The sequence below is a fragment of the Scyliorhinus canicula genome, chromosome 6, assembly GCF_902713615.1.
Source record: "Scyliorhinus canicula chromosome 6, sScyCan1.1, whole genome shotgun sequence".
Classification (NCBI taxonomy): Eukaryota; Metazoa; Chordata; class Chondrichthyes; order Carcharhiniformes; family Scyliorhinidae; genus Scyliorhinus; species Scyliorhinus canicula.
Genome location: NC_052151.1, coordinates 150,307,216 through 150,325,330, shown reverse-complemented (window position 1 = coordinate 150,325,330; position 18,115 = coordinate 150,307,216). Strand labels below are relative to the sequence as shown.

At 46.1% G+C, this 18,115-nt stretch overlaps 1 protein-coding gene across 1 annotated transcript in view; it reads left to right on the top strand.

Annotated features, from left to right (window-relative positions):
- LOC119967569 (grainyhead-like protein 1 homolog) overlaps positions 1-18,115 on the top strand; it is a 133,915-nt gene that overhangs the window by 29,159 nt on the left and 86,641 nt on the right. Inside the window, exon 5 of the mRNA XM_038800273.1 lies at positions 4,314-4,692. Coding sequence (XP_038656201.1) covers positions 4,314-4,692 — 379 coding nt within the window. The remainder of the gene's footprint in view (positions 1-4,313; positions 4,693-18,115) is intronic.

The following is an 18,115-nucleotide window of genomic DNA, read 5'->3' as shown; positions in this document are numbered from 1 at the left end:
ATCCATCTATCCTGAACATCTTTGGACTTTGGGAGGAAACTGGATCCCAGAGGAAACCCTGGGCAGACACTGGGAGAATGTGCAAACTTTGCACAGACTGTCCCCCAATGCCGGAATTGAACCTGGGTCCTTGGTGCTGTGAGGCCACAGTGCTAACCACTGTGCTGCCTTTGTGTCATTGAAAAGGAAGCCCTCACAGTGACTTAGACATGGGTGATTCTCTGATTATGTACTGGGCCTGCTTATGTACTGGGCCTGCAGTTTAAGAGTGAGATCGATCACAACCCATTAGTATTAAGCGCACCGGGAAATGCAAAAGTCCCACCCAGGAATCAGTGACTCTGGCTTAGATTCATGTGCTGAACTGCTTAATGGAGTACATCCAGGGTAACTATCAATATGACTGATATGATGTCCTGGATGCCCACCATATACCCAGTACATGTAGACAAAATCTTCATTGTAGAAGTGACAGTCTTGACTGCAACAACAGACCAAAAGATCAGCCCAAACACAAGATGACGAGTGCATGTTCTGCTTGGACAGGTGGCAACCCCACCTTTAGACAATATTTCGAACAGCGGCACCATTTCAGTGCCGCAGATAATTTCCTGGTGCCCGACACAAAAGCTACCTCGTGCTCTCTGCATGGAAGTCTTCCAGAAAATCCACAAAGGACATCTTAACATAACTAAGTGTTGAGCCAGGGCACAGCAATCTGTATGGTGGCTAGGGATTTCATAAAATTTGGAAACCATCTGTTTAATTGAGTGCCACCTAGACCAGAAACCCTACAGTGCAGAAAGAGGCTATTCTGCCCATAGAGTCTCACCGACCCTCTGGAAGAGCACCCTACCTAGGCCCACTAACTTGTCCATCCTTGGACATTAAGGGGCAATTTAGCATGGCCAATCCACCTAATCTGCACATCATTGGACTGCATGAGGAAATCGGAACACCCAGAGGAAACCCAAGCAGACACTGGGAGAACGTATAAACTCCACACAGTCAGCTAAAGCCGGAATTGAGCTGGGTCCCTGGCGCTGAGGCAGCAGTGCTAACCACTGTGCCACGTGCCGCCCTTAGAAATTCAGGATTTAAAGGAATACTCCAGAAAGTTCATGACAATGTTATTTGTCAAGTACTAACTCAGAAAATACATTCTCTATTTAAAAACATTCTTCAGAGAAAGCCGATATAATTAAAACCCTCCACCATTGCCATCTTCCAGCATTTAAAGGCTGAGCTGTGGAAAATAGCCAAGAGCTGGGAAGTAAAGTGTGATGATGTGATATATAAATTATTTAATGTGGGAAATGAGAACTCGGAAAGCTAGAAATACAGGTTAGTCAAACAATTGCATTGCAACAAATCCTGGACTGACTGCATAGTATAACTCTCGGCATGCCTTTAAGAAGAAGGTGGACCAGTTTCTAATAGGGGCACAGATCACAATGTAGAAGACTCGTGTGTTTATAGCTAACACCTGCCCCGTGTAAAATCTTGGGTTTGATTGAGGGGATCGGAGAGGAATTTTCCAGAATTTATTTTCTGCCTTTTTACCACTTCTTGGAGATTACTTGTCTGCTGAAGTGAGTGTAAGGTGCTTGGAAAGGCAATTTGGGTTAGAGATTGGGTGGTTGGTGGGTGGAGAGTGAGGGGAGGAAAGAGTGCGGTTATGGAATGTTGGTGAGGAAAGTGTATGATAGGCCACCCTATTTTTTTTAATTTAGAGTACCCAATTATTTTTTCCAATTAAGGGGCAATTTAGCGTGGCCAATCCACCTAACCAGCACATCTTTTGGGTTGTGGGGGTGAACCCCATGCAGACACTGGGTGAATGTACAAACTCCACACGGACAGTGACCCAGGGCCAGGATTCAAACCCGGTCCTCAGCGCCGCAATCCCAGTGCTAACCACTGCGCTATAGTCCACCCTTAATGTGTTAGGTCAGTTTGATGGACCAGTTTGGCTCCTTGCCATTTTTGTATGAAAAATCAAACAAAACTCAAACTATGCTGATGTTCTCTGATGCGTTACATTTCTTGCATGTTTTCAGTGGAAATTAATTCCTTGTGCAATTTCTACCTTTTGCCAATGAACACATATTTTATTTTCATTGCTGTTTTGTGCAGAATACAAGAGAACCCCCTGTTTAACCTCAGTGCCACTGTCCGACCTGGGGTGGGATATCCCGGTGCCACTGTCTCTCCCTGAGAAGTGTGTGTAGGGGGGATTGGGGGTTGTGAGTGGAGGTATCACATTATTGGGTTGGATTTCAGTGGAGAGGGGGGGAGAAAGACTCTGTAGTTGTGGAAATGGTGGTCGTGATCTAATTCTGGGATTTCTAATTCCATTCCCAGGGTTTCTGATTTTTATAAACACAAAATACTGCGGATGCTGGAATCTGAAACCAAAGAGAAAATGCTGGAAAATCTCAGCAGGTCTGGCAGCATTTGTAGGGAGAGAAAAGAGCTCATGTTTCGAGTCCAGATGACTCTTTGTCAATGCTTTGACAAGGGTCATCTGGACTCGAAACGTTAGCTCTTTGGTTTCTGATTTTTGCCAGCCGTTATAAGGGTGCAGGCTGGTTCATGTTACAAGCCCACACCTTGACCAATGGATAATTCCATTGTAGGGATGGACAATGTTCATGAGCACCTAAAGAGGTTTTGAGAACCATAGTCTGGATGAGGGAACCTCGTGAATGATCTCTCAAAGGGTCTTACCCATGCCAGGCAACAGCTGCTCACACCGTCTGCCAAGCTATGGCACTTCACCCAAGGAGCCATTGAACCCTGTAGTGACAAATTGTGTTTAAAAAATGGTAATTTATTCAAAAAAAGCTTTTATTACAGCCCAATGAAAGTGTCAATCATCCAGACCCTTTACAAGTGTCAATAACCGAACCTGCAAGCAACTGAAACCTCTATCATGTGTGACAAAACATGAAATTGACATTATAGATCAGATAGCAATAGGTGTCTCCAAGTCATTTTCAGTAGGCCAATTGGTGTCGGTGTTCTCTCTTTCTCCCCCCCCACCCCACCACCACCAAATTGCAGGCACTTTCTCCCCAAGGCAGGCTAGCCGTGTTTGGAAATTTCCCAACTCTCGCTTCCTGCCTTGGAAGATTAAAACCTTGAACCTTGCCCATTGTTTCTCCCCCTCCTTTCAGATTTGATATTTTCATTAATTTACATGTCATCATTGCCATGCTCTGCTTCTCTTCCTAGATTGCTCCACAAGTCTTTGCGACATGCTGGACTTGCAAAACAAAAATAATGATTTTGTTACATTTTGAACTTCAGATTGTTAAAACCTTCCGCTTCATGACTCTTCCTTTAATTAATTACTTTAAAAAAAATTTTTTTTTAGCGTATCCAATTCATTTTTCCCAATTAAGGGACAATTTAGCATGGCCAATCAACCTACCCTGCACATCTTTGGGTTATGGGGCGAAACCCACGGAGACACTGGGAGAATGTGCAAACTTCACCCAGACAGTGACCCAGAGCCGGGATCAAACCTGGGACCTCGGTGCTGTGAGGCAACTGTGCTAACTACTTGTGCCACCATGCTGCCCTCCATTAATTACTTATAACGGAAATACTAACTTTTAATAAGAACCTTGGTGTCAATTGTGAGTGGATTTGTCTGACATTGACAGGCACCGACACCCTCGACCACCTACCTACCATCTACCTGTCCCCTATCACCAGCAATGCAGCCACCACCATTTTAAAAGTGCCCTACAGCTGGACTTACTAAACTGTACCTACAGGGGGGGGGCATTTAGGGCCTCACGGTAGCATGGTGGTTAGCATCAATGCTTCACAGCTCCAGGGTCCCAGGTTCGATTCCCGGCTGGGTCACTGTCTGTGTGGAGTCTGCACGTCCTCCCCGTGTGTGCGTGGGTTTCCTCCGGGTGCTCCGGTTTCCTCCCACAGTCCAAAGATGTGCGGGTTAGGTGGATTGGCCATGCTAAATTGCCCGTAGTGTAAGGTTAATGGGGGGATTGTTGGGTTACGGGTATACGGGTTACGTGGGTTTAAGTTGGGTGATCATTTCTCGGCACAACATCGAGGGCCGAAGGGCCTGTTCTGTGCTGTACTGTTCTATGTTCTATGTTCTATCTCTGCCAGAATATGTAGCTGACCAGCACATCCTCCCAAGTCAAAATTTATCCTGAAAATAGAGCTGCACATTTTGAGAGAGAGTTAGGTCAAGTTGAGAAGTCATATTAAATGTTTGAGTGGTTTTCTACTGTTGTATTACTGTGCCTATGAAACCACCATCTTGTCTTTTCAAGGAATTGCGTGCCATCTGCAACGGATCACCCGGTCATTTCCACGGCAGACAGTAGAGTGCAGCAACTGAGAGTTTTGCCTGTCAATTTGGTGTTGCCTGGCCACTCCGTAGGACACGACAAAGTAAATCAGTTTACAACCCCAGACACTACTGTCACTGTCTCTGTCACAACAGTACCGACCCATTCCATTAAAACTGAAATGAACCCGAATAACTTTTCAGTGGGAATGCCACCAGCATCGTACTGCAGCCAGCTTCCCGAGCGCTCGGTCATCTATGACCGAAACCCCCACGGTGACCATTTTGCCTCAACTGCACAGTCACAAAGAAGAACTCCGGACACCACCTTCACAGAAACCTTCAAGGAAGGCCCTCAAGAGGTAAACCAGTTGTTTACTTATTTACTGCATGACACGATGTGACTTATTTATTGATCTCCTTTATGATGGAATAATGGGCGCAATTCTCTGCTCCCCACGCCGGGTGGGAGAATCGCAGGAGGGCCGGGCGACTCATTTCACGCCCCCCTGGCGCCCCCCCGCGATTCTCCCACACACCGCTCGGAAGAATCGGCGCTCGCCGTTTTTCACGGCGACCGGCGATTCTCCGACCCGGATGGGCCGAGCGGCCTGCCGTTCGCGAATGCTTCACGACGGCGGCAACCACACCTGGTCGCTGCCGTCGTGAACATGGGTGCCAAAGGCCCGTTTGAAGCTTGTAGGGGGCGGAGAGGGGAGTAAGCACCACGGCCGTGCTCGGGAGGGGATTGGCCCACCGATCGTCGGGCCGGCGTCTCAAAGCGACGGACTCTTTCCCCTCCGCCACCCCGCAAGATCAAACCGCCACGTCTTGCGGGGCAGCAGAGGGGAAGTCGGCCACCGCGCATGCGCGGGTTTGAGCCGTCAGCCATCGTGACATCAGCCGCGCATGCGCGGGTTGGAGCCGGCCAACCTGCGGATGCGCGGCTGACGTCACTTAGGCGCGCCGGCCGCGTCATTCTCGTCGCGCCGCCTTGACGCAAGCGTCAAGGCCCGGCCGCCGAGAATAACGGAGCTCCGCTCCTAGCCCCCCCGGGTGGGGGTGAATACGGTAAGAGGAGCGGCCTCCGAGGCCATCGTGAAACTCGGCCGAGTTCACAGCGGCCTTCCCGATTTTTCCCGGGAGCGGAGAATTCCGCCCGATGTTCCTGTATTTTAACTTGAGGACGGATCAAAGATGATCAGCTCTCAGTCCTCTGTGTTAGTACCAACCTGAGTTTGTGCTACGAAGTGTGTAGCAGCAGGTTTTGGATGTCTTGATTTCTACCCTTGCTAATGTTACCCCCTCGCTGATGTTGCCCCACAGCAACATGACAGATTGAGAACTCTGCAGAATTTGATGGGGGAATGGAACCAATGTCCCATTGTGCCAAGAAGTGGTGTTCTAATGGACCATGGAACATACCACTCCTTGCAGCATTATTAGTTGAAGGTGAATCTTAATGTGCCATGTCATCTGGTTACTGAATTTTTTCAGTGATCGGTAAATCAATGGAAGTGGGAATGGCCAGTATCAATTTCAATTGGGACAGTTTTCAAGTTGCCCTGGGGCACATGATTTTAATCCACAAAATCATGCTTTGTGGTGACCATATGCACCTATTACAGAGTACCTTTCTGCTTGGTGGGGCAGGCAAAGTGTAAATCTAGGAGTCAGTTAACATAGTCAGCACACAAGGCATTTTTCAGAGACACTGAAGGAATGATTATCTCACTCATATGGGGAGGGAAGATGGCCAGAGTGAGAAAGATGCTGCTACAGAGGGGAAAGCAGACAGGGGATTTGGGTCTTCCGAACCTGAAGTATTATTATTGGGCAGTGAATGTGGTAAAGGTGCAGAGCTGGGTCAGAGGGGTTGATTCCCAGTGGGTCAGAATGGAGGAGAGTTTGTGTAGGGGGTCGGGATTGAAGGCGCTAGCACAGCGCCGCTCCCGATGGCCCCGGGGAAATACTCTGGGAGTCCGGTAATAATAGCTTCATTGAGAATTTGGAGGCAGTTTCGCCAACACTTCGGGTTGGGGGCAGGGTCAAGGGAAATGCCGATTCGGGGGAACCACAGATTTCAGCCAGGGAAGTGGGATGGAAATTTTCGGAAATGGAAGGAGAAGGGGATTAAGACACTAAAAGGTTTGTTTCTTGGGGGTTGGTTTGCAGGATTGAAGCAGCTAGAGGCCAAGTATGGGCTGGAGCAGGGGGAAATGTTTAGATACATGCAGGTTCGAAATTTTGTAGGAAAGAGATACAGAGCTTCCCGGTGGAGCCAGCCTCCACATTGCTGGAGGAGGTGCTGACGACAGGGGGACTGGAGAACAGGGTAGTGTCGGTGTTTTACGGAGCTATTTTGGAAGAGGAGAAGGCACCACTGGAAGGGGTCAAAGCAAAGTGGGAGGAAGAGTTGGGAGAGGGTATGGAGGAGGGGTTCTGGTGTGAGGTGCTCCGGAGAATGAATGCCTCCACCTCGTGCGCGAGGTTGGAGCTGATACAGCTGAAGGTGGTATATAGAGCATACCTCACAAGGGTGAGGATGAGCTTATTCTTTGAAGGGGTAGAAGATGTGTGTGAATGTTGCCGGGGGGGGTGGGGTGGCGGCAGGGCTGGCTAATCACATTCATATGTTTTGGTCCTGTCCAAAGCTAGAGGATTACTGGAAGGAGGTTTGTTAGGGTTAAAGTGGTGAAACTGGACCCTTGGGAGGCCACGTTCGGTGTGTTGGACCAGCCGGGTTTGGAAACGGGTGCGGAGGCAGATGTTGTAGCCTTCACCTCGTTGATTGCCCGAAGGCGGATCCTGATGGGCTGGAGAGCAACCGCCCCACCCTGTGCCCTGGCATGGCGGGGGGACCTGCTGGAATTCTTGACTCTTGAGAAGGTTAAGTTTGAACTGAGGGGAAGGATGGAGGGGTTCTACAATTCATGGGCATTATTCATTTTGCACTTTCAAGAACTGGATAACGTCAAACATTAGTTTGGGGGGGGGGGGGGTTTGGCTGGGGGGAGGCGGGGCGGTGTGTGTTAATGGTGACTAGTGGTGATTCCTTTCGGTAATTTATTTATGTGAACATGCGGAATACTGTTTGGTGTTTGGTGGGAGGATGGGATCGTTGTTATTGATATGGGGATTGGGATTGACATTATATTCGTTACTGATTACTGTTTATTGTTGGTGGGTGCAAATTTGGGAGAAAATGTGAAAAAGGTGGAGAATAAAAATATCAAAAAAAACATAGTCATACACGCTCGCTCAAAAAAAGGTGTTTAATGCTTGTGTGAAAGTCACGCCTTTAAAAAATGATTCATCACTGAATGTGGTAAAATTAATAAAGTAGGAGGCTTATAATTTCTGTTTTAAAGATCTCTTGGAAAGAAATGCTTGTTTGTATAAATGTTAAGTGTAGGCTGTTATTATGTAATAAAGTAGGCTGTTTTCTAAAATTAAAATACTGTGGATGCTGGAAATTTGAAATAAAAACAGGAAATACTGGAAAAACTGAGCAGGTCTGACAGCATCTGTGGAGAGAGAAACACACGGGCTTGAAATGTTAACCCTGTCTCTCCACAGATGCTGCCAGTTAAGTTTTTCCAGCAATTCCTGTTCTTGTACGCTGTTATCAAATTTCATTTTTTCTAACTGAATTGGGCTGGGTTTTTATCTCCATTCTTTAACTGTTAAATTATAAAGCCATAATTGTCTGGAATCCAGAGAAACCAATTTGGTATTGTGCATTCATGCCTATTTTACAATTATTTTACAAATGTAGCGCCCCTGTGTGTAAAAAGAAATTTCAGTTGATCAAGTTTGATTATAGTTTGAATGACGTTGCTACCATTGGCTGTAATGGAAAAGTATCAGCTATAGAATTTTTACAGTGCAGAAAAATTCCATTCAGCCCATTGAGTCTGCACCGACCCTCCGAAAGAGCGCCCACTCCCCACCCTATCCCCATAACCCCACTTAACCTGCACTTCTTTGGACTATAAGCAGAAATCGGAGCACCCAGAGGAATCCCACACAGATACGGAGTGAATGTGCAAACTCCACACAGAGTCTCTAAAGGCCATAACTTATCCTTTACGCTGTGAGGCAGCAGTGCCAACCACTGTGCCACCGTGCAACTAGGGTTACTAGATCTGCTCGCAATACAAATTGGAAGACAAAAAGTGGGGAAAAAAACATGGTGTTAAATGAGTTCCAGGACAATTAAGTAGAGAGAAAAAAAGATGAAAGGGTGCGGGCCTGGCAAGATGGAATGTAGATATGTTTGAGACATCACAATAGAAATGGGGTGATTCTGGCCACTTTAGAGCATAAAACAGCACAGTACAGGCCCTTCAGCCCACGATGTTGTGCCAACCATTTATCCAAACCCAAGATCAACCTAACCGACACCCCTTCAATTTACTGCTGTCCTTGTGCCTGTCCAAGAGTCGCTTACATTTCCTAATGACTCTGACTCTACCACCTCTGCTGGCAGTGCATCCACACACCCATCATTCTCTGTGTTAAGAACCTACCTCTGACGTCTCCCCTATACCTTCCTCCAATCACCTTAAAATTATGACCCCTCATGCCATTTCCGCCCTGGAGAAAAGTCTCTGGCTATCCACTCTATCCATGCCTCTCATCACCTTGTACACCTCTATAAAGTCACCTCTCTTCCTTCTTCGCTCCAGTGAGAAAAGCCCTAGCTCCCTCAACCTTTCTTCATGAGACATGCCCTCCAGTCCAGGCAGCATCCTGGTAAATCTCCTCTGCACCAGCTCCAAAGCATCCACATCCTTCCTATAATGAGGTGACCAGAACTGGACATAATATCCCAAGTGTGGTCTAACCAGGGTTTTATAAAGCAAAACCTCGCGGCTCTTATACTCAATTCCCCTGTTAATGAAAGCCAACACACCATATGCCTTCTTAACAACCCTGGGCGGCAACTTTGAGGGATCTATGTACGTGGACCCCAAGATCCCTCTGTTCCTCCTCACTTCCAAGAATCCTGCCTTTAACCCTGATTTCAGCATTCAAATTCAACTTTCCAAAACGAATCACTTCACATTTACCTAGGTTGAACTCCATCTGCCACTTCTCAGCCCAGCTCTGCATCCTGTCGATGTCCTGTTGTAACCTGCACCAGCCCTCAACACTATCTACAACTCCACCAACCTTCATGTCATCGGCAAACTTACTAACCCACCCTTCCACTTCCTCATCCAAGTCATTTATAAAAACCACAAAGAGCAGAGGTTCCAGGATATATCCCTGCGGGACACCACTGGTCACTGACCTCCAGGCGGAATACTTTCCACCCACTACCACTCACTGTCTTCTTTTGGCCAGCCAATTCTGTATCCAGACAGCCAAATTTCCCTGTATCCCATTTCCCCTAACTCTGAATGAGCCTTTGTCATCTTTCGTTCTACATAAGCTTGAGCTGATGAAAAGTCTGCTGCCTGGATCCAACTTGCACCATTCCATCCACCCACTCGCCCTATGTGTACCATCACATTAGCATTCAACCATTTGAAAATTCTCATCTGTGTTTTCAGACCCTCCTATTTTCTCCCATCACCATTTCTGTGGCCTCCTCTAGCTCGACAATCACCTGCACCCTCTAATTCTGATGTGTTGCACATTAATTTTAATCACTCCACCATCAATAGCCATGCCATCAGCTACCTCGACTTTATGTTCTGTAACCCGCTCCCTAAACCTCTCTGCAATTCCACCACTTTAAGATGCTACTTAAAGCCTATGTCTTTAACCAAGCTTTTGATCATCTGTTCAAACATCTCATTATGTGGTTTGGTGTCGATTTTTTTTTAATGAAGTGCCTTGGGGTGTTTTCCTAAATGCAAGTTGTTATTGTGCCGAGTGTTTTTGAGCTATTAAATACTTTTATGTTCTATTTCATAGCATAGAACAATTACCCCATCACATAGAGCAAGCCTGTAATTAACTAGAACTTTCCTAGTCTGACCAGTAATTTCAATTACAGCCTTTAACGCAACCATTTAGCGATAGATGAGAATAATAAGATTATTATAGATTATATAGCCACTAAGCATCTTTAACCATTACAGTGGTTTCTGTCTACCACAGTTACAGATAAATAACACACTACATATGAATGTAGTACACTGAATATGAAAAAAAAATACTTCCAAGTCTTCAACAACTTGCGTTTATATAGCACCTTTCACATACAATGTGTCCGAAAGCACTCAGCATGATAAAGCAAAGTATGACACCAAGCCACATAAGGAGGTATGACCAAACATGGATATTATCTCTTCTAATTTGTCCATGTTGTTATGTTGTCACAACACCCTGGGCTAGTGCATGGTTAATTCCAGCCCCACTTGACCATACAGGTGAAATTAGATTTTATATTAATACCCGTGGCTTTGGTTGAGTTAAATTGACTAGTCACCAGGTTTATCAAATTTAAACATAAGTAACCTTTTATTACTAACAGTAATTATAATTAAATAGGAAAAGAAATGCCACTAGCTATCCACTATCTGAGTCCACAGACCAAAAATAATATAAATGGGAACAAACAAATAAATAGGAAGGACTCTTACAACGTCACTGTATATTAGCGATAATCCAGAGAAACTCAGGTGGGGGGGGTGTGAATTCTCCATTTCAGAGGCTAAGTGCCAATGCCGGGACTGAATTGGTGATGTTCTATGACCGGTGGCCCCAGCCCATACTTCAGACGCTGCCCCACGTTTCCCCTCTTTTCTTTCGTTCCCCCTGGCCCTGTCAGTGCCTGGCATGGTGGGGACCTCTGGCCTCTGCACCCATCCATGCCCACAGGGGTATTGATGGCTGCCGCTACCCATGCCAGCGGTACATTCCTGCGACCCCCGTCCGGCACTCTCCTGTAGGGGCTATCATGTGCGTTCCACTTGGGTGGGCCGCATGATATCCCACCAGCGGGTGGTGCCCAGTTTTGGGGGGGGGGGGGGGGGGGGTGGTTGGTAGGGTGGAGGGAGGGGGCTGGCAGGGTGCGGGCACACCTATACATCCAGTGTCGCTTTACACAATGGGCCACGGTGAGCAGTCAGTGGGATGCGAAGTAGGATGGCTGTCTTGCAGCCCGCAGCAATGGTGGTCCGTGCCAGGGCACCCTGGTCCTGTAGGGACTCCCCAACCCCACAGCCCATCCCCTGTCACCCCCTGCTACTCCACGCCCAGCTGGACCACAAATGAACCTCTCCGTCGGTAATTCCTCCTGACAGAATGAAGCATCGCAGGAGATCTGGAGAATACTGCAACGGGCCTGTTAACGATATGCCAACCGTTTTGAATGTACATGTAGCATGGAACGTATTCACACCACTGTCGAGGCTCCGGAGCATGGCATTCCCTCGGGAGCCGGCCTCGATTTTCGTCTGACACGCGATCATGTCTCGCGGTTCACGTGTTGCTGTATAGAGAATCCTATTCTGTATTTTGTCCCGTTTTATACCTCACCATAACTTAAATTTAAGTACATTTGTGAGTTGGTGAGCTGATGGTGTTTGGGATTCCGAATAATGTATACTTTACTTTAGCAGAAGTGCAAATGACTTTTGCAGTTTTACCTACAGAGCCACAAGAGCTCAGTTGGTAGCACTCTCTCTTTAATCAAGAGATTGTGGGTTCAAGACACACTCCAGAACTTGGAGCACAAATTCTAGGCTGACACTCCTGCACAGTACTTGAGTGATTTTTCACGGTCTGACGTGTCGCTTGTCAGCTGAAATGTTCAATCAAGGTGCTCCATTTCCTCCTTGAGAGGTGAAAGACGCCATTGTACTATTTTTAAGAACAGGAGTGTCTTCTCTGGAGTCTTTGCTGACATTTACCCCTCAACCGCAAAATCAGAAAATGCTGGAAATACTCAGCAGGCTGGGCAGTTTCTGTGGCGAGAGAAACAGAACTAATGTTGGGTTGGTGAATACCTTTCATCAGAACAGTTCTGAAGGTTCATTGACCTGAAATGTTAACTCTGTTTCTCTCCTGACCTGCTGAGTATCTCCAGCATTTTCTGTTTTGATTTCGCGCAAACATTATTTATTTGTTATCCCATTGCCGTTTGGGGGAGCTTGCCGTGTCCAAATTGGTTGCCCCGTTTCCTATCTTACAACATTTAACCAGTTGTTTATTGGCTATAAAGCACTTTGGGATGCCCTTGGGGTGTGAATGACGTTGTAGAAATACAAATTTTTTTTAGTTGATGGAACTGAATATTGAGCAGGATCCATAACAGGTGGCAGATGTGATACCACTCATTTTACACAATTGTCCACAGTGAATTTCTATCCCCATGTGTTTAAAATGGGAAGTTTTGTTCCTTCAAATCATATATAACTAACCGTTTCTTCACATTTCTTCTTGTTTTCAATCTTATTGATGGCCTGTACTACTTTTGAGGCTTTGTCTCTTTGTCCATATTTAAACAAATTTTTAAAATACAATTAACGTTCATGGGATTGGGGATAGTGTATTGAGATGGATAGAAAACTGTTGGCAGATAGGCAAACAAGGAGTGGGAATAAATGAGTCTTTTACCAAGTGGCAAGCAGTAACTAATGGGGACACAGGGATCAGTGCTAGGACCCCGGCTATCCCACAATCTATATTAATGATTTAAATGAGGGAACCAAACTTAATATATCCAAATTTGTAAATGACACAAAACTGGGTGGGAAGGTGAGCTGTATGGAGGATGCAGAGATGCTTTGGGTGATTTGGACGCGAGTGGACAAATGCATGGGAGATGCAGTATAATGTGGAAAATGTGAGGTTATCCACTTTGGTAGCAAAACAGGAAGGCAGAGTATCTGACTGGCTGTAAATTGAGAGAGGGGAATGTACCACAATTGTCCTTGCCCACCAGTCGCTGAAAGTAAGCATGCAGGTGCAGCAGGTGGTCAAGAAGGCAAATGGTGTGTTGGCCTTCAGCGAGAGGATCTGAGTACAGAAGCAGGGATGTCTTGCTGCAATTCTACAGGGCCTTGGTGAGACAACACCTGGGCTATTATGCGCAGTTTTGGTCTCCTTATCTGAGGGAGGATGTTCTTTCCATTTTGGAAGTGCAGTGAAGGTTTACCAACTGATTCCTGGGATGGTGGGAGAGATTGAGTTGGTTAGGATTATATTTGCTGGAATATAGAAGTATGAATGAGGATCTCATAGAACCTGTAAAATTCTGACAGGGCAGATGCAGTAAGCCAGGAGGAGTCCAGAATCAGGGGTTGCAATCTAAGGTACATGATTTTGGTCTGAGGCAAGAAGAAATTTCTTCACCCAGAGAGTGGTGGACGTGTAGAATTCACTACCACAAAAAGCTGTGGAGGCCAAAACGGAGTTTGATATAGTTATTCGGGCTAAGTATGGGTGGCACGGTAGCACAGTGGTTAGCACTGTTGTTTCACAGCGTCAGGGTCCCAGGTTCGATTCCCGGCTTGAATCACTGTCTGTGGAGTCTACACATTCTCCCTGTGTCTGCGTGGGTTTCCTCCAGGTTCTCCCACGAAGTCCCGACAGACTTGATGTTCGGTGAATTGGACATTCTGAATTCTCCCTCTGTGTACCCAAACAGGTGCCGGAGTGTGGCGACTAGGGGCTTTTCACAGTAACTTCATTGCAGTGTTAATGTAAGGCTACATGTGACACTAATAAATATTATTATTATTAAAGGGATCAAAGGATATGAGGGGAAAATGAAAAATGGAAACTGGTTACTGAGTTGGATGATCAGCCATGATCCTAATGAATGGAGCAGGCTCAAAGGGCCAAATGGCCTACTCCTACTTCCTATATTTCTCAATTTCAGAAATTCTGAAATGGCTGTCATTAGCAAAAAAAAAAGAAATATCCATGTGAGAGTCACGCTGGTGTTTTAACCTCGGCACTTTTTTTTAAACTTTTGCGTGCCCAATTCTTTATTCTTTATCAATTGAAGGGCAATTTAGCGAGGCCAATCCACCTACCCTGCACATCTTTGGGTTGTGGGGGCGAAACCCGTGCAAACTCCACATAGACAGTGACCCAGAGCCGGGATCGAACCTGGGACCTCGAAGCCGTGAGACAGCAGGGCTAACCCATTGCACCACCGTGCTGCCCTCACCTCAGCACTGTTGCATTTAATTTTCTTTTTCCCAGTTGAGGGGCAATTTTTTTTTTTAATAATGTTTATTGAAAAATTTTGAATTTATACAACAACATCAAACCATACTAAAATACTAACAATAACAATAATGACAACAATCATGAACCTTCGCTCCTCCTCAATGAACAACCCAACATATTAACAACAACTTAAATTAACACAATGTTAAGTTACATAACCGTAGCGGGAAAAAAAAATAGAAACTATAATAAGGAGCCCCCCCACCCCCCGGGTTGCTGCTGCTATTGACCAAGATACCTATCTTTGAGCCAGGAAGTCCAGAAAAGGCTGCCACCGTTTATAGAAATTAAGGGGCAATTTTAGTGTGGCCAATTCTCCTCCCAGACACTGGGAGAATGCGCAAACTCCACATGGACAGTGACCCGGGGCCAGGTCTAGCCTGGGTCCTTGGCACCGTGAGGCAGCAGTGCTAATCACAGCACCACCATGCCATCCTAACCTCAGCACTGTTAACAAATTGGGATAGAGACCAGGATAAAAGGCTGTGACAACACATTGATATCAGATCCTCTCTAGGACCCAAACAGAACTTCAGATTAAAAGACTAACTTGATAAACAAGCTGGTCTTTCTGCTCTAGTTCTCACCAACCTGTGATTTTTCCAATCTAAGAATGTTTGGGAGAATAATTGCAGGCTGGTAAGCATACAAGCAGAATACATTAGCTGGTACACAAGGTGCTGCTCAACTGATGGGAAGAGGAATTACAATAGTGTGGGTGTATATTTACCTTAGAACATAGAACATAGAACAGTACAGCACAGAACAGGCCCTTCGGCCCTCGATGTTGTGCCGAACAATGATCACCCTACTTTAAACCCACGTAACCCGTATACCCGTAACCCAACAATCCCCCCATTAACCTTACACTACGGGCAATTTAGCATGGCCAATCCACCTAACCCGCACATCTTTGGACTGTGGGAGGAAACCGGAGCACCCGGAGGAAACCCAAGCACACACAGGGAGGACGTGCAGACTCCACACAGACAGTGACCCAGCCGGGAATCGAACCTGGGACCCTGGAGCTGTGAAGCATTGATGCTAACCACCATGCTACCGTGATTTGTTGATTTTAAGTGAAAAAGTACTCATGAGTATAAGGTGTTTTTCTGTTTCATAGTTCCATCTGCATTTTTGTTGAAATTATGGAGAGGGGAAATTATAGCCCACTCTGTAATTCTATACTACCTCGAGAAGGTAAAAGCTTGCATTGATTCTTTCTCCCTGAAGTGCAGTCACCGTTGCCATGTGAGCAAATTCAACAACTATTTTGCTCCGTAGTCTCCAAAAATGTCAATGCGATAAAGAAATTTTAGCGGTGGGAGGAAATAGGCAGAGAAATGCCTGCTTTTCATTAAATAATGTCACAAAATCTTCCATGTCTAGAGGGCTCTGCAAGTAGGAAACTAATCTCACCATTTTTATTTGAAATATGGTACCTTTGACAGTGCAACAGTGTTGCCCAGATTATTTGCTGAAAGTCCTGGAATGGGGCTCCAATCCCACTCATAAAGAAGAATGCTCCCAACAGAACTAAACTGACACAGTACCATCAGTGCACAGCCTTGCTCAGGAATGGAGCAATACCTTTAAGCACAAATATAAACACGTTTGGGTGTTTATCCTGGGTGAGCAAGTCGTACATACCCAAACACAAGCCTGTACCGGTCATGTATGTCTTATGATGCCACCCTTGGCCAAAACCCTCCGCACTTCCTAGTGCCGTATCCCTGTATACCCATCCTATCCATTTATTTGTCGAGATGCTTTTTGAACGCCGTTAATGTATCTGCTTCCACAACTCTCCTGGCAGCATGTTCCAGCATTCACCACCCTCTCTGCAATAAATAAATAAATAAATAAGCCTGCCTTGCGCATCTCCTCTAAATTTTGCCCCACGAACCTTAAATTATGCCCCCTGGTGACTGACCCCTCCACCCTGGGAAAGAGTGCCTACCCATCCACTCTATTCATGCCTCTCATAATCTTGTAGACCTCTATCAGGTCACCCCTCAACCTCTGTCGTTCTAATGAAAACAGTCTGAGTCTATTCAGCCTCTCCACAAAGCTAACGCCCTCCAGACCAGGCAACATCCTGGTAAACCTCCTCTGCACCCCTTCCAAAGCCTCCACATCCTTCTGGTAGTGTGGAAACCAGAATTGTGCGCAATATTCCAAGTGCGGCCTTACCAAGGTTCTAGCCAACTGCAGCATGCTTTGCCAATTTTTATCCTCGATGCCCCGTCCAATGAAGGCCAGCATTCCATATGCTTTCTTGACTACCGTGTTCACTTTGTCATAATATCCACTCATGTATAGAATGAGATGCAAACAGGCAGTGATTGACAGGCAGTGATTGACACACAGGACGACCAATGAACACACAACACAGAACAACCAATCACCAGACAAGACACCACCACTATAAAGCTCACAGGGCATTAAGACTCCCGCTCTTTTCGGGACCCAGACACTGAGACAGTCAGAGTGCACAGGTCAGTGGACATTATTGCCATGTGGTAGCTAATAAATCTAGTCAGGCCAGTAAAAGGTCGTCAGTAGGATTAGTAGAGTGTCAACCCACAGCTGAACATGTGCAGCCGTTCTTAGTTTAAATAAAACAGTGTTGGATCATCTCCGGTGTTAGACGTTTGTTTCTCGCATCCCTGCATCCAGTTGCAGTCAACGTCAAACCAACCCGCCTAACACATCACACTTGTGTTGCCACTTTCGAAGATCTGTGGACCTGTATGCCCAGGTCTCTCTGACTTTGTATATTCCTAAGAGTTTTGCCATTTCTGTATATTTCCCCTCTATGTTAGACCTACCAAAATGCATTACCCCACATGCGTCCGGCTTAAACTCCATTTGTCATTTCTCTGCCCAAGTCTCCAACCTATTAATGTTGTGCTGTATCTTCTGACAATCCTCAACACTACCTCTGCCTTCTGTGACAGAGCCATCTTGCCACCTCACCTCTGATCCCCTGCAACTTCACCTTTTGTACCAGTCTGCCATGAGGCACCTTGTCAAAGGCTTTACCCAATTCCATGTAAACAACATCCACCGCCCTCCCATCATCAATCATCTTTGTCACCTCCTCAAAAAACATGATCAAGTTAGTGAGGCATGACCTCCCCTTCACAAAACCATGCTGTCTATCGCTTATGAGTCTATTTGTTTCCAAATGGATATAAATCCTGTCCCTGAGAATTCTCTGCAATTTACCTACTACCGACGTGAGGCTCACCGGCCTATAGTTTTCTGGATTATCCCTGCTACCTTTCTTAAACAGCTGTACCCTATTAGCTATTCTCCAACCCTCTTGAGGTTTTGCCTGTAACCAATGAGGATACAAAGATGTCAATCAAGGTCCCAGCAATTTCCTCCCTTTCCTCCCTCCGTATTCTCGGATAAATGCATCAGCTCAGGAGACGTATCTACCTTAATATCTTTTAAAACACCCAATACCACCAATGATGGTGGCTGCATTGCTGGTGATAGGGGACAGGTAGATGGTAGGTAGGTGGTCGAGGGTGTCGGTGCCTGTCAATGTCAGACAAATCCACTCACAATTGACAC